Source organism: Podarcis liolepis (assembly GCF_965112155.1).
Source record: "Podarcis liolepis genome assembly, chromosome: 13".
Classification (NCBI taxonomy): domain Eukaryota; kingdom Metazoa; phylum Chordata; class Lepidosauria; order Squamata; family Lacertidae; genus Podarcis; species Podarcis liolepis.
Genome location: NC_139573.1, coordinates 48,503,100 through 48,518,600, shown reverse-complemented (window position 1 = coordinate 48,518,600; position 15,501 = coordinate 48,503,100). Strand labels below are relative to the sequence as shown.

General features: G+C 43.4%; 1 protein-coding gene and 1 long non-coding RNA gene across 7 annotated transcripts in view; one reads left to right on the top strand and one right to left on the bottom strand.

The window, feature by feature from the left end:
• Positions 1-15,501, top strand: part of LOC310690988 — a 162,132-nt gene that overhangs the window by 120,771 nt on the left and 25,860 nt on the right. The window lies entirely within an intron of this gene.
• GPATCH8 (G-patch domain containing 8) overlaps positions 1-15,501 on the bottom strand; it is an 82,845-nt gene that overhangs the window by 66,668 nt on the left and 676 nt on the right. The window contains exon 2 of one of the 6 annotated variants that reach the window (XM_083470502.1): positions 13,763-13,793. The exons of the other annotated variants lie outside the window; for them this stretch is intronic. Coding sequence (XP_083326628.1) covers positions 13,763-13,768 — 6 coding nt within the window. The 5' untranslated portion in view covers positions 13,769-13,793. The remainder of the gene's footprint in view (positions 1-13,762; positions 13,794-15,501) is intronic. 6 annotated transcript variants of the gene reach the window in all.

The window sequence follows — 15,501 nt, the reverse complement described above, 5'->3', positions numbered from 1 at the left end:
AATAAAACAAACAAATAAACATATGCTTTGCATGGAAAAGGCTGCAGGTTCAATACTGGGATCTCCAGGTAGCGCTGGAAAAGTTTCCTGTTTGAAATCCTGGAGAACCAATGTTCCTAAGAGTAGACAATACTGAACCAGATGGCCCATATAAAGCCAGGGCAGCGTGGAACTGCCCACCCTCAAGTAATCTGACATCACCAGGAAATCAAACCACGTGAGCAAATGCTCAGGGATTTGCAGGTAGGCAAATAGCAGACTGGTAGAAGATGCAGGCACTACTTCCTCTGCCCAGGAAGTTTAAATTTGATTTAAAACTTATTTAAAGCAACCTTTTCACTGGTTGTAAATCAAGCCATCCTGTTTGACAAGGCAAAGAAAAAGGAAAAAAAAAAGCTAAAATATTCCAAGCATTAATTTAGTAGAACTGTAACAGAGACTTGCGTTCACAGCACAAACGAGGTTAATAAACTGCTCTCAACAATGGAGAGACTTAACAATCATTTTTTTGCTTTTATCTCAGAAGCCCAGTTTCAGCCCCCGCGAGAGCAGGGGAATCCCGGCCGGCGCAGAGGGGGCTCACCCTCTGTTCGCCAGCTAGCCCCCACGTTTTCCCACCCTCCCTCCCTTTAGGTAGGTCTCTGACTTTGCTATGGACTTCGGTCTGTCGACGCATGGGGTATGGTAGGAATTTTTCCCAATTGGCAATTTACAGCCATTTGGTTTTTCGCTTACCTCGTAGCAACTCGTCACAACTCTTCGGCATTGGCGGTAGGCATTGGTAAGAAGGGGTTAAGAGGATGTAGGGGGGAGGAACGCCATCACCTCCCCCCAGTGAGCGAAGGGTGGTCCGTTAAAGGACTCCGGGGGGCGTGGCCCTGTCCGAAGCCTATGGGAGGTGTGGGCCAAAGGCACGCCCCCGAGCAGTGACCCGGGGGGGGGGGAGCTCCTAGTCGATGTGCCTCGGCGGGAGACTCCCCCGATTAGTGTTAACCCTTCCCCGTGTCTCCAGCAAATGGGCTGGAGCCGGATAGTCGTTAGGACCAATGCCTATGCCAATGCCTCTCATTCCTGAATTCAATAAAGTTGTGGCCTAATTCGCCCATTTAACCTTAAACCATGGTGTCTCGTGTCTTTATTTATCCTGGTGGGGGGCAGGAACTCGCCACGCAACTACCATTTTTGTAGAAAAGTAAACACTGCATACTTAGCAAACCAATAAACCGAACTTTCACTCTGGATCATCTTGTCTACAACATCCCTTTTCCACATCAAAGAGCATCCTGTATGTAAGGATAGCTGAAGGAAGCCAAGTGTATCTGATATATATCTGTGCAAACATCTCTTGAAAGCCTCCACCAAAATATTGCACTGCTTTCTTGGGCAGCTTTTGGAACAACAGCAACACACTGTTAACATGTTCAGTTTATCATCCACTAAAGCCTCAAAGCTGTTCCTGAAAGAGCAAGAAAGCTGCTGAACCATCTTGCTTAGAGCCTTTCAACAGGAGTTATGCTTATCAAGGGCATTTTTAGGCAAGTCTCATTTCATATCACAGGAAAGGGACCATGATACATGATCCACTGGGTCTCAGCAACCTGTCTCTTGACAAATTATACTTCTAAAACCTAGTCTAGACCAGAATTTCCCAACCTTTTCCTGATCGTAGCTCCCTCCCAACCTTGTTTCCTTCTTGTGCCCCCCATGGGTGTAGCTGGGGGGGGGGTCAGGGGGGCAGTTGCCCCCCCCCAAATAAGTAGAAATCAGAGGTTTCCACCAAAAAAAAACCACAAAAAAACCTACCCGCCAAAAACACCAACAATCATGGCTACACCATATTTCAAAAAGTGATTTTAAGCTTTTTTTAGCTGTTTTCGCTGCTTTTTCTATCGCATTCCCATACATCCAGGTTTTCCCTGACCAGGCCAGTAAATCCCACACATGGTATAACTGTTAATCAACTATACTACTTCAGACTGTGGGTGGAAGATTGCCTGTGATCAATATGCAAAAATACCTTTGTTTGGCCACTGACATCTGATACTCTGACTCTTGCATGCTTGCCCCAGTATTGGAGCCTGGTGCAACTCTCCTGTCATTTACACTTACCTATTATTTTCCTGACAGAACAGCCAAACAATATTTGGACACTTCACAGAGTAGACAAGAGCCAGTGATTAAGTAGAATGAAACGAAAGTCAGATGAGAATCATCACATTAAAATTATATCTTTTTTATTTTAAAATGTCAGTTCTATTATGTGCCTACTGACAATAAAATAAATTGGTTTAAGTGATATCTGTATGTAATATAAATATATTTAGCTTTATACTCTGTGTTAAAAATATTTTCTAATACATTTGTGCATGCTGCATTCAGGCATCGGTTAAACCAAATTCTTAAAATCTCACTTTTACAGCAAAAGTGAGAGATGTGAGAGAATGTACAAAAGGCAAGAAAACATGGCTTTTTAAGTCTCAATTTTATAAATGGCAGTAGATCATGTATCATATTTCTTATGGTACAAATTTAGTACAAATACATTACAATTTAGACTTGTCTAACACCTCTTGGACATTAACTTTTCGTGTCATAAAAGGACACTGTTCTGCTCTGCAGCTACTAGCCATTGCTTCCAGAGTGTTCTGGACACTTATGTCTTCAAGCAAGTGATCTTGCTTTGTGACATTGCATGAGCAGATAGATTTCTCTTTGGTGTGCTTCATTTTACAAACACTCCCCCCTAAGCAAATATGAGGCATGCAGGCTGCACAATCAAAGGCAGTAACATATGGTCCTGAGAAGTGGAAAGGCTCTGTTTAGTCGCAGGGATGGTTTTTTTAAATTAAAAAAAATCTTACACAATTATCCTACTGTTCCTCAACGGAGCCCAAGGCAGTGAGCATGATTCTCCTGTGTCCTTGGCAAATGACAAGGAAAGTACCACAACACCAGTGTTAGAAACTGGGACAGGAATGCTAGGAGCCATGTGGCTCCTGGGACCTAGGGTATGGGTGCCAAAATGAAATGGCTAATAATTTCAGATGCCTTCCCTATAAACAACGAAGTGAAACTCTCTTTGATATATTCTTCTCCCTGGTGCTCAACTGAAGACAGTGTGTACATCCGCTAAAGGAGCAACAAGATTCTGTTCAACCTGGCATGTCTCTACGCCAAGACAAAAGTGTAGTGGGCCGTTATCCGAGAGATGATGTTTGCAGATGACGCAGCCTTGACAGCACACTGAGGAAGCTCTACAGCAGGGGTAGGCAACCTAAGGCCCATGGGCCACAAGCGGCCCACAGGGGTCTTTTAACCGGCCCATGAGCCGCCCCAAACGGAGCTGCCTGCGCAGGAACTCGCTTCCGCAATGCCAGAAATCGTGACTGCGCATGCGCAGACACCGAAAAACATGTTTGCTCAGACACAGGTGCTGTAAATCACGGGCGCACATGCTCATGCGCACGCACAATCCGGCCCACGGAGGGATCTCCACTGGAGTGAACCAGCCCAGGTGAGGTAAACCCAGCCTGGGTCAGAACGTTGCCATCACTCCACACATCAGCAATGGTGACCACATGCTTGAGGTGGTAGGCGTTTTTGTCTACCTGGGCTCCACCATAACCAGCAACCTCTCCAATAATGCTGAGCTGGACAAGCATATGTAAAAGGCAGCTATGGCAACAGCTCACCTCTCCAAAAGGGTATGGGAAAATATGATACCAGTGACCAACACCAAAATGAAGGTCTACCAGGCTTGCGTGTTGAGCACGCTGCTTTATGGAAGTGACCCACTGGCAACTAACAATTGTCAGGCGCGACACCTCAACGCCTTCCACATGCGCTGCATCAGGAATGTTTTTGACATCCCATGGCAGGACAGAGTTTCAAACATGTGTGTGCTCTCCCAAGCCCACATTCCCAGCATGAATGCGTTCCTGTCTCAGCGACATCTATGCTGGCTTAGTCATGTCCACAGAATGGAAGATGGCAGGATCCTCAAGGACATGCTCTGTTGGGAGCTGGCTTCAGGCACCAGTCCTGTTGGCAGACCAACTCTGAATTAGAAAGGTATCTGCAAACATGACATGAAGGCTGGCATTCCATGTGGGAATCCTTTGCAGATGACCACAGTGCCTGGAGACAGTAAGGTTGTGTATCCACAGCAGTGGGCAGAGGAGGAATGACTACTATGAGGAGCACAGAAAGAAGAAACGCCATGGTACATGGTACACCTTCATCGGCACAACCGGACACCTTCATCTGCTCCAGCTGCAACAAAACATTCTCTCCCATATCAGTCTCAACAGAAACAGCAGTTGCTGTACCTCTCCAACAGTTTGACTTTACCCTTGAAGGTGCACTCTTCCACTGTCTCCCGAGACAGATGGATGCCAACCAACTATTGGTAGGTAGTTTATTAGTCCATGGAGGCACCTACTTTAGAGAATTACATGGTGTAATTTGCCACATCAACCTGTCTGCACAGCAAGATCTTCCTCAGAGGCTCTTCTCTGGGTGCACTTGCAATCCAAAATAAGGTAGGCAACAATACAGAGATGTGCTTATCCCTTTGTGAAATTTTCACTCTAGGGAGACTCACTGTTCATATATCCACTGGTGTACATGGTTCTCCCTCCCATTTAATGCTCAGAACAATCCTATGACATATCTTAGGCTTATAGGCAGTGACTGGCCCAAGGTTATCCAGCACCTTTTTTGGTCTGGAGGGATGAGAACCCAAGTCTCCTGAGGTCTAGTCTGAAACTCAAGCAAACATATTAGCTCCTTTAGAAATGTATTTTTTAAGTGTCTTTCAGGTACTAGTACCATTTTATCTTCCTAGGCTTTTAACCTTTGATTTGTGCTTTTATTTCTGTTGTGACTGTTCTTAGTACATTGGAACCTCTACTCATGTACGGAATCTGTTCCAGAAGTCCGTTTGTGAATTGATCCGGGTCGCTGGGAGAAGCGCCGTTCTGCGCGTGCACATTCGGCGGCGGCACTGTTCTGCACATGTGCAGACAGCGGCAGCCACTTCTGTGCATGTGTAGACGGCAGAAGCCGCTTCTGCGCATGCGCGAATTGCGGCAAACCCGGTATTTACTTCCAGGTTTGCCGCGGTCGCGAGTTGGATTGTTCACGAGTGGGGGGGGGGAAGGCGGTGATAAGTACTGCCTCTTTTACTGTTGCAAACTTTTTAAAATTAATTACCACTACTCTATTGCATTTTATGAATTGTTGTAAACCACCCTAGAAATTTTGAAAGGTGTTATGTGTTAAATTAGAAAACCCTTATATCCTCTTCAGCCATTAAGTTCTCTAGGAATAAATTCTATTGTTTCACCATTCCTTTTTTGCCCAAAACCCCTGCGAAAAGCATCTAGAAATCTTGTTAGAAGCAGCCTGCTACACAGTGGCGACTAAACTCAGATTTTCGTCTGAACCCCTCCCTCTCCTGCCACTGTCAGCAGCCTTTCCTCCATTCTCAACCACTGTGGCTTCTGCCTACATCTTAAGAAGCCACATCTAAGAAGCCAAAGCCAAAAACTTCCCTCCTTTTCAGAATCTTCACAGCCTGCTTTTTGCACTCTGAATCCCTAGTCAACAGACCATCACCTCCTGTTTAGTCTCTTCTTCCATGGGCATCTTGCCTTCTAGCTGCACTGTACCTCCCTATTTTATTCTTGAGGTTCATCTTTAGCCTCTGTGCTCCTCACTTGGGTTTCTGATTTTGCTCTACAGCAGCTTCAATTCTTCATGAAGCTTTCCTGGCGTTATGCACTCCCTTCAGCCTGTGCAAATTCAGCTTGTGTTGGCTCCCTTTGTTTCCTTCTCCCACGCCCACCTCTGTGTCTTTCTACTATCCTACACAGTGCCTATACACAATGCTGACACAGTTCCTCTTCCTTTGCAAAGCCTTTCTTAAGCCACCCTCACCTCACTTCACTCTCCTAGCCCATCCTCACTGCTCAATAATCAAAGCCTGTCTCTGCCTCTCTTCCCTGCAAACGTTATTGCCTTGCCTATTAGACAGAGCTGAAAGCCCTTCAGTGGGAACTGGTTGTTTTTAAGTTCTATACAGCCCTTAAAACATGGCTTCACAAATGCATGGAAGAGGGGGTGGACAGCAAGAAAAGAGCTGGAACAAATGGGACAGTCATAACATAGCAGAAGAAACATGGGAGCTACAGCAGGAGGTATCACTGATGGAGAGGCAATCTGCTTGCTCCGCACCTGTCCCCTTCAGTCAGTTTCTTTGTCTTTGCATACAATAAAGGTGGAGTGGGGAATGACTGCCCTACATTTCAAATCTGCACTACAGCAGCATTATGTGAGCTTCAAAGAGTTTTGCAGCTTGACCTACTCAAAATGAGGCTTGGGTACCCTTAAAGATGGGGTTATAGAGGAAAAATCTTATCCAAGAAAGCAGCAAGATTCTCCTACAATCCTAAATCTGTCAAGATTTACCGTGGCTTATATATATATGTGTGTGTGTGTGTGTGTGTGTCCCTCCCATTGTCTAACAGCGCTGCATAAAAAAATAACGGTAGCCTCAGGAATACAATCTTCATTCCGTTACGTTATCTGGGAGGAAACAAATAATGAGCAATCAGGTTTCGGTTTAAGGCTGCAGCAGGAGGCAGCTTTCCTTTCTGCTGTTATTACACATTCTGTCTCCACAGTTTGATCAATGGAATAAGGCAGAATGAGGCCTGACACTGCAGTAAGAGGAATCCCTTGCAAGTCATTTGTGCATGAAACCTGCAAGCACAGAGAAAACTGTGCAACCCAAGAGCTGAGCTTTGGGATGCCGCTCCCAATGCACAGCCTGAATGTAAAAGTGCAAACTGTTTTGATGTTTATAGTCAAAGGTATAGGACAACTGCTGCCCTCCCCCAAAGCATAGGGGGATCTGGAACCCAGCAAGAGACATAAAAGGCTGAGAGGAAGTATCATAGTCTAGGCAGGAAAAGCTCAGTAAGTCCAACTGAGCCACATACAGACAGAATCTGGATGGCAGGGGAAGTCAGCTTGCTGCTGAAGGTTCGATCCAGTTATTAGTAGAGATGAGATGCTGAAGGCTTGTCCAAATAAAAAAATTCCTTCCAGTAGCACCTTAAAGACCAACTAAGTTAGTTCTTGGTATGAGCTTTCGTGTGCATGCACACTTCTTCAGTGTGTATCTGAAGAAGTGTGCATGCACACGAAAGCTCATACCAAGAACTAACTTAGTTGGTCTTTAAGGTGCTACTGGAAGGAATTTTTTTATTTTGACTATGGCAGACCAACACGGCTACCTATCTGTAACTGAAGGCTTGTCCGTATGAGAGCTTATGTTGAATCAATAACCCCGGAACTGTTTTTGGCTTCATCTTTCTTTAAACAATTCAGAGATCATCCCAAGGCTTCTGCAAGTTCAGAGCAAGGAGATTAACTGAAAAAATCTTACTCTGCTTACTAAAGTGAACAGCTGTGGAGCTAGTACCTTTTGTAGGTGGAGCTCAGTGCTTCTTAGAGAAGCTACGGGTCCTGAAAGAAAGCTAGCAAGGGTGTGTGTTTGAAGCACCCTGGAATTTCTGGTTGCTTAGGCAAGAATTGTTCTGAAGACAGCAGGCCCTGGATCGGTAAACAGGCCCTGAGTATACAAAGGATAGCAAGTGTGTACTTATGAACTACAATGAAAAATGGCCCTGAGCTGAAGGTGAAAAAAGGACTTAGAATCTTAGAGTTGGAAGGGACCCCAAGGGTCATCTAGTCCAACCCCCTGGAATGCAGGAACCTCAGCTAAAGCATCCATGACAGATGGCCATCCAACCACTGTTTAAAAACTTCCAAGGAAGGAGGGTCCACCACTTCTCGTCGGAGTCTGTTCCACTGCTGAACAGGTCTTACTGTCAGAAAGTTTTTCCAAATGATTAGTCGGAATCTCCTTTCTTGCAACTTGAAGGCATTGGTTCACGTCCTACCCTCCAGAGCAGGAAAAAACAAGCATGCTCCCCCTCCATGTGACAGCCCTTAAGATATTTGAAGATGGCTATCATATCTGCTCTCAGTCTCCTCTTTTCCAGGCTAAACATTCCCAACTCCTTCAAGCGCTCCTAGTAAGGCTTAGTTTCCAGACCCTTGATCATCTTGGTTGCCCTCCTCTGCACACCTGCCAGCTTGTCAACATCCTTCTTAAATTGTGGTGCCCAGAACTGGATACAGTATTCCAGGTGTGGTCTGAGCAAGATAGAATACAGTGGTACTATTACTTCCCTTGATCTGGACACTATATTTCTCTTGATGAAGCCTAGAATAGCATTAGCTTTTTTTTGCTGCTGCATCACACTGTTGACTCATGTTAAGCTTGTGGTCCATCAAGACCCCTAGATCCTTTCCACATGTACTGCTAGTAAGCCAGGTGTCCCCATCCTATATTTGTGCACCTGGTTCTTCCTGCCTAAGTGCAGAGCGGGCCTCAAGTTGCTGCACCTTCTCTTCCAGCATGACAACCAGCTTGCACTTGCTACAAGTGCACTGTTGCTTGTTCTCTGGCAGAATGACAAACATGCCACAGATGTTACAGGTCACTGCAGCAGCTCCCTTGCCCTCCATGTCTCTGGTCCTTTGCACACCAAGAGACAGAACTCTGGGCCTTCCCCTTAAACGTCCTTGCAAACGCCCCTGTATGTGAGCTCTGGTTGCAAGATCCCAGAATCTGCACTGAGCTAAGCTTGACTGCTGCTGGTTGCTAACTCCTCCCTCAGCCTGGCTTCCTCTGAGCTGTAACTCCTCCCCCCCTCAGATCCTGTGTTCCCACATAGCAATCAGCCACACACACCCTTAGGCTCCAAAAGACACAAGCTCATATTTAAATATACCTTCCTGAAGAAACCAGAGGCCTTTCTCCTGGGCATGGTCGGCCAAATGGTGCCAAAGAAGGATAGAACTTTTTTTATGTATGCAACAACAGCAGCAAGAATACTTATTACGAAGTATTGGAAGACACAAGATTTACCCACCCGGGAAGAATGGCAGATGAAGTTGATGGACTATATGGAACTGGCGGAAATGACTGGCAGAATCCGAGACCAGGGAGAAGAGTCGGTGGAAGAAGACTGGAAAAAGTTTAAAGACTATTTACAGAAATACTGTAAAATTAATGAATGTTAGAAAAATGTTGGAATGAAGTTATATGGCTTTAGTAGAAATGTTATAAGGAACTAAGTATAAATAGATTAATAGAGTATTAAAGGAAAAAATAAGGTTAGAATGTGTCAAGATAATTATAGGATAGAAAACAGAGGAAGATGGAAAGGAATTGCTGAAACAATTAACAGAAGTGGAATACAAAAAGGGAGGTGTGAGGAGGTCGTTGAAATAAGTGAATGAAAGATAAGATATTGAAATTGTTTGATGTGTTTTAAACGGTTTTTGTTTTGTTTTGTTAGTTTAATGTGTTAGTGTTATGTAGTGTCTTTGTATTGTATTGTCTTTTTGTGTGTGTGTGTTTAAATAGTTGGAAAAGTAATAAATATTATTTTTTTAAAAAAACCCAAGAGACACAAGCTCACTCTCTTCAGTCTCCTCCAGCAATCCTTGTCCCTGTTTGCAAGGTCCCAGGATCTGCACTGAGTGGAGTTTTACTTGTGTGGAGGCAAGTTTGAGAATCCTTGAAAGAGGTAGGATGGATACAGCTTTTTTAACACAGAGATGAATTTAACTCTTTTAATCATCTGGTGTTATCCAGAACCACTCTTAAGCATTCACACAGGAGTGCCCAAACCGGTTCTTTAACAGATAGTCAATGGGGTCACATTCATCTCCTCTAGAGTTTGGTTCTCTTACAGAAGAAAAGAGAATGCAAGGCAAGGACCAACTTCCTTTGTGGGTAAAGCTTCCCTGTTGAAGGCAACTCACATTTGCCTGGTCACCTGCAGGATGTTTGCTAGCCTGCTTTTGACTCACTGACCCAGTTTATGTTGTGATTATATAGTTTCTGAAATCAAGGTTACATGATCCGTGGGTTGGGCCAGCATATTTCCAAACTTGGAGACTCTTGAGAGTCCCATGGACTGCAAGAAGGTCAAACCGATCCATTCTGAAGGAAATCAGCCCTGAGTGCTCACTGGAAGGACAGATCCTGAAACTGAGGCTCCAATATTTATGGCCACTTCATGAGAAGAGAAGACTCCCTGGAAAAGACCCTGGTGTTGGGGAAGATGGAGGGCACAAGGAGAAGGGGACGGCAGAGGGCGAGATGGTTGGACAGTGTTCTCAAAGCTACCAGCATGAGTTTGACCAAACTGCGGGAGGCAGTGGAAGACAGGAGTGCGTGGCGTGCTCTGGTCCATGGGGTCACCAAGAGTCGGACACGACTAAACAACAACAAATTTCCAAACTTGCTTGCCTAAAGGGATTTTTCACCCGTTATTTGCTCATGATACAAATGAAATACCCCATTCCCTTTTAGGCACTAATCATCAACTTGGTACATGAGGGCAGGTGGGCTAGTAAGTTTTGTTGCCTTCTTTTGTAAAGGTCACAAACATGTTTTTAAGAAGAGAAAGACTAGAAGAAGTTAGTTTTTAGGTGGTAAACATTTTCAGACTAGGCAACAGACTTTGCAACAGATTACAACGCTGTAACCCAGAAAGCTATTCAGAATTGATGGTAATGCCTCGCAGACTCTGCAGAAACATCTGGCATGCATGACAAAAACAGACAAATTAAACACATTATTTCCACGCTATCTATGTTGTTGCAGGGTGAATTTAAGGTAGGAATATAATGGGAGGAAGGCAGACTTTCTTCTACAAGGTCCTAATACAAGCTGTTGCAATATTCTAGCAATATTCCTGGAATCTCACTATGATTAATATTTTGCTTTACTGTTATTATATAGCGCCATCGGTATAGTAGGTGCTTTAAACAATAAAATAAGAAAAAGCAGTAGACCCCTCAAACAAGGAGCTTACCTCCTCAATTTTAACGTTGACGGACACAATATAAGGAAAAGCAAAATGATAAAGATGGGGGTAACAAGGCAGGAATATTAATAAATTTTGTTACATATACAATGCATGAAGAATTTGCAGGAGAAAAACACAGAACCAAGTAAGTTTCTGGTGATTATCCAGACACAGGAAAAAGTAAAGTAGAAAGGACAGGTAGTAGGAGACCTTTTGTGTATCTTAGGGTGGAAAAATGAAGGTCAAGAACAGAACTATGAAGAGACACAGGAAGGCTATAGAAAAGTTTAAGCTTCCTATAAAGGCATACAAATAACTTTAAAATTAAAATTTTTCTCTATGCATTAGCGTACCTTACAAACATATATTGCAAAACCTTATCAGAAACATAATTCATCATAATAAATGCAATGCTTAGAAGACCCGACACATATGACTGAAACAAGATCCTAAATCTTCGATTTCAAATACACTATACAGTACTCAGGATAAAGAAAGAGGCGTTGAAAAACTGACAATATTTATTAAATTTGATCACATACTGTATACCACATCCCAAATTCCAAACAACCAATTTGTCACTGAGGGTAAATTCTCCTCCTACCTGTTTACTTATAGTGAACAATCGTTCTAGTAACCACTAGAAGAAATTAACAGGAAACAGGGAGGGAGGCAGGGAATAGTAGTAGTATTACTGAAAGTTGCTTAACAGATAAAACCATATTACAATAGGTCACTGGCAGTTCATATATAAAGATGATTCGGTGAATGCTTTGTGCACCTTAGACTATACAGTATCATTTTGGTGATGAGCCAGCTTCAGTGGCTCCCTGTCCATTTGAGGCCGAATACACAGTGCTGTTGTTGACCTTTAAAGCCTTTTACGACTTGAGACCAGAGTACCTGAAAGATTAATGTGTGGAGACTAGCCACGTCAGCTCTGCTCTGCCTCCATAGCCAGAGGCAGTAATGCTTCTGAATACCTGTGGCTGGAAGTCACAGGAAGGGAGTGTTCTTGTGCTGCTTACCAGTTTCCCACTGGCACTTAGTTGGCATGATCCAGCAGGCTGTTCCTATGTACCAACCTAGGCCATAAAATCATCTTTTGAAGACCTTTTTAGGGTGCCCTGCCAAGAGATGAGGGATACTGGGGAAAGGACCTTCTCAGTGGTGGCACCTCAGCTACAGAATGCCTTCATCAGGGAGGCTTGTCTGGCACTTATCATTGCTTATCTATATCTTTCTCTATATTTTTAATGATATAGTGGTATTATAAATTAATTAAATAAACTAAATATGTTATTTTAGTGCCAAGAAGATACCTTTTTATTTTTATAAGCCTTTTAATCAGTTTTATCTTTGCAACTTTTGGGGGGCTGCTTTTAACTGTTATTGGTCTACCTTACAGTTTTGGTTTTCTGGTTTTTATTCTTGCTGTAATCCACCCTGCAAATTTAGTTATAAGGGAGCCATGTATATGCCTTAAGTATATTACATTCCTTTGTCGGCAAGGTGACAACTAAACAACAAAAATATTACATTCCTAACATTAACAACTGAGGATCATCATGAATTTAAAAACTTATATAACATTATCGTTTGTTTGTTTGTTTGTTTGACAAGAGAGTCTTAGCTCAGTTATCCTCTGATGCCTCTTCCGTTATTATCACCACAACTTGTGTCCCTGTACCATCTCTCCATTAAGCATGAATTTGCACACACAGAGCTTCTGCTTAAAGATTTCGTGAGAACTGGCTAACTAAAGATAATTAAATGCTTTAACACACCCACTCAAATCCTTGCCACATTAAGTACAATGGGATCTTCTATTAGAATAAGCGACACATCTTTTGCTACGTTTATACAGCTTGATAAATATAAATGGTCTTTCTTTTGCTTTCTCAAAACAAAAACACAATGCTGTGGTTCTCTTTTGAGAAAACACAGAGAACCCATCTAAGGGAACCAGTTAAAAAGCAGGCATGACTGGAAAGTAAAAAGGTAAAGGTAAAGGGACCCCTGACCGTTAGGTCCAGTCGCGGACGACTCTGGGGTTGCGGTGGTCATCTCGCTTTATTGCCTGAGGGAGCCGGCGTACAGCTTCCAGGTCATGTGACCAGCATGACTAAGCCGCTTCTGGCGAACCAGAGCAGCACATGGAAATGCCGTTTACCTTCCCACCACAGCAGTACCTATTTATCTACTTGCACTTTGACATGCTTTCGAACTGCTAGGTTGGCAGGAGCAGGGAGCTCACCCCATTGCGGGGATTCGAACCGCCGACCTTCCGATCGGCAAGCCCTAGGCTCTGTGGTTTAGACCACAGCGTCACCCACGTCCCTATGACTGGAAGTAACCTGGGGTAAATAAGCTCCAACTAGAATTACGAGGCCATTGCAGCCTCATCAAGTAGAGCAATTCAAGAGGGAATATTTTTTTTGAGGGGACTTCCAAGACAATTTGACCATTACATCATACCACAGAAGTGGCAAAATAGCTACCTAAAAGATTAATATGAGGATGCAGTATACTCCAGTCCAGTATACAGCCCCTTAAGTATACTACTTCCATACTATATTTCAAAGAGAGCAATCCCTCATACTACTGTATCTACAAGACCAGAGTCAAATTTCTAATCAGCAGTTAATTATGTGGACCCTGTCAAGTCACAATCCTTCTGTTACTTTCCAAATTAAGTGCTTTATAAGTTCCTCTGTTTGCCTCTAGTAAGAACTAACCCTATACCTTGATGGTGTTTTCAAAAGTTCACTGTTTAATTGAAACTACTTCTTTAAAAAGCTTACCAGCATCCTACAATCCTGTGCAGCATCTCCCCTATGGAGGACAGATAAGAGGGGTGGGGATGGGGGGGTTAAAGAAATAACCATTCAACTTGAGGATAAACATGGCTTCTTCAGATCTAAAACAAGTTCAGACGCTCCTACTGCTGCAGAAAGGACTTCAAAAATGACTTCTGCATAGGCAGACCTTGCATGCCAGCCCCCATCAGACATCTTATTTCACAATTATCTATGCTAAACTGTATTTTCCATGCACTGTCCCAGTTACCTTGAATATCCCTAAATCCCTCTTAATCGGGTTGCTGGAATGACTGCTATTTTCATATACTGTTGCACTAAAAAAGGAGCTGAAATCTAACAAAGCAAAACAAAAACACACACACACAAACCAACAATATTGTGCATCAGTCAGAATCTATCCGCTGACCCAAATTTTCTGTTAACCAGGATATGCAGCTGTAATGCAGTACTTTTGAGGCTGCAAAAGGGTTTGTTTTCATCCAGATAACAGAAAGCCACCACCCCAATATTTATTCCACAGTGCTAGTATGCTATAGCAAAGATGCCCAAACTTAGCAAATGCCAACTAGTTTTAAGAGGCATAAATCTGAACGGTGCAAATGGACAACGTAAGTTTGCATATGAATGTTTATTTCCAAAGGAACAGATTGTGTTTACTTTAAGCTTTTGCAGCCTATCAAGAAGTAATTTGCAAGGAAGGCCTCTGTCGAGACACCTGTCTAATATTATGCAACATGCATAATTATGATTTTCCTATCAAATTAGGCCATCACCATGAGACTCAGTGACCATAACCATCCGGAACACCCATCTAAAGATCAGCCACTACTACTAAAGCATACCAAACACAGTATCCTCAGTAAGTCCAGTAACTGACAATCTAAGCTACCCCTCTGTCCCCACACTTTCCCCTTTGGGGCTGGCAGGAGAGCGACAAAAATCACAAGGAGAATCCTGAAGTTCTCACAGAACTTCACTCTCTCCAATTTCAGTGGATACAACTGGAAATTATACCTCAAAAATGCCTGTTCAATTATCGTCTAGCCAGAAAAAAATAAACAACAGCCAAAATAAAAAGAGGTGCACGCAATCCTTCATCCAGATATCTGCAGGGCAGGGGTGGTATTGAACAGAGCTCTGACAGCTGGGGCTTGCTTCCCCATCCTCATTGTTCCTCTGTGTCAAGAAAGCAAGAGTCAGGTTAAAAAAAAAAAAAGGAGAGTTGTCCTCTTAATGTAAAGAGATGCGACCTCCCCCACTTGACCAGTCAATATGGCCAGGACCTTATTTTTCTATCATGTGTCGCACAATCTTAGCGTTTCATTTACTGTACTACCAATCTCACCTCCTCAAAATAAAAAAGGAGACCCTTAGATAAGACACCCAAAGCACCCACCAAAGACAAAAAACAGATGTTCATATTTACATGAAACTTATGTGTGAGCAGAAAGGTAACAAAACTCCCATAGTTGAGCTAGGGCACCACACACAATATCCCTATCTACAGGAGGGAGTTACACAATAAAGAGCAGTAACTGCCTGAAGACGCTCATTATTCTAGGCTCCCTTTTTTTTTGTCCTCGGAGAGTGACAAGGAGGGGAAGGACGGGAGCATCGTAAACTCGGTAATCCTAGGGCTGGGGGGCGGGGAACAAAATAAGTACTTTCAAATTAACCTCCGATATTAAAAGTCAGGGGAAGGCGGCGGAGTAAGACGTGGC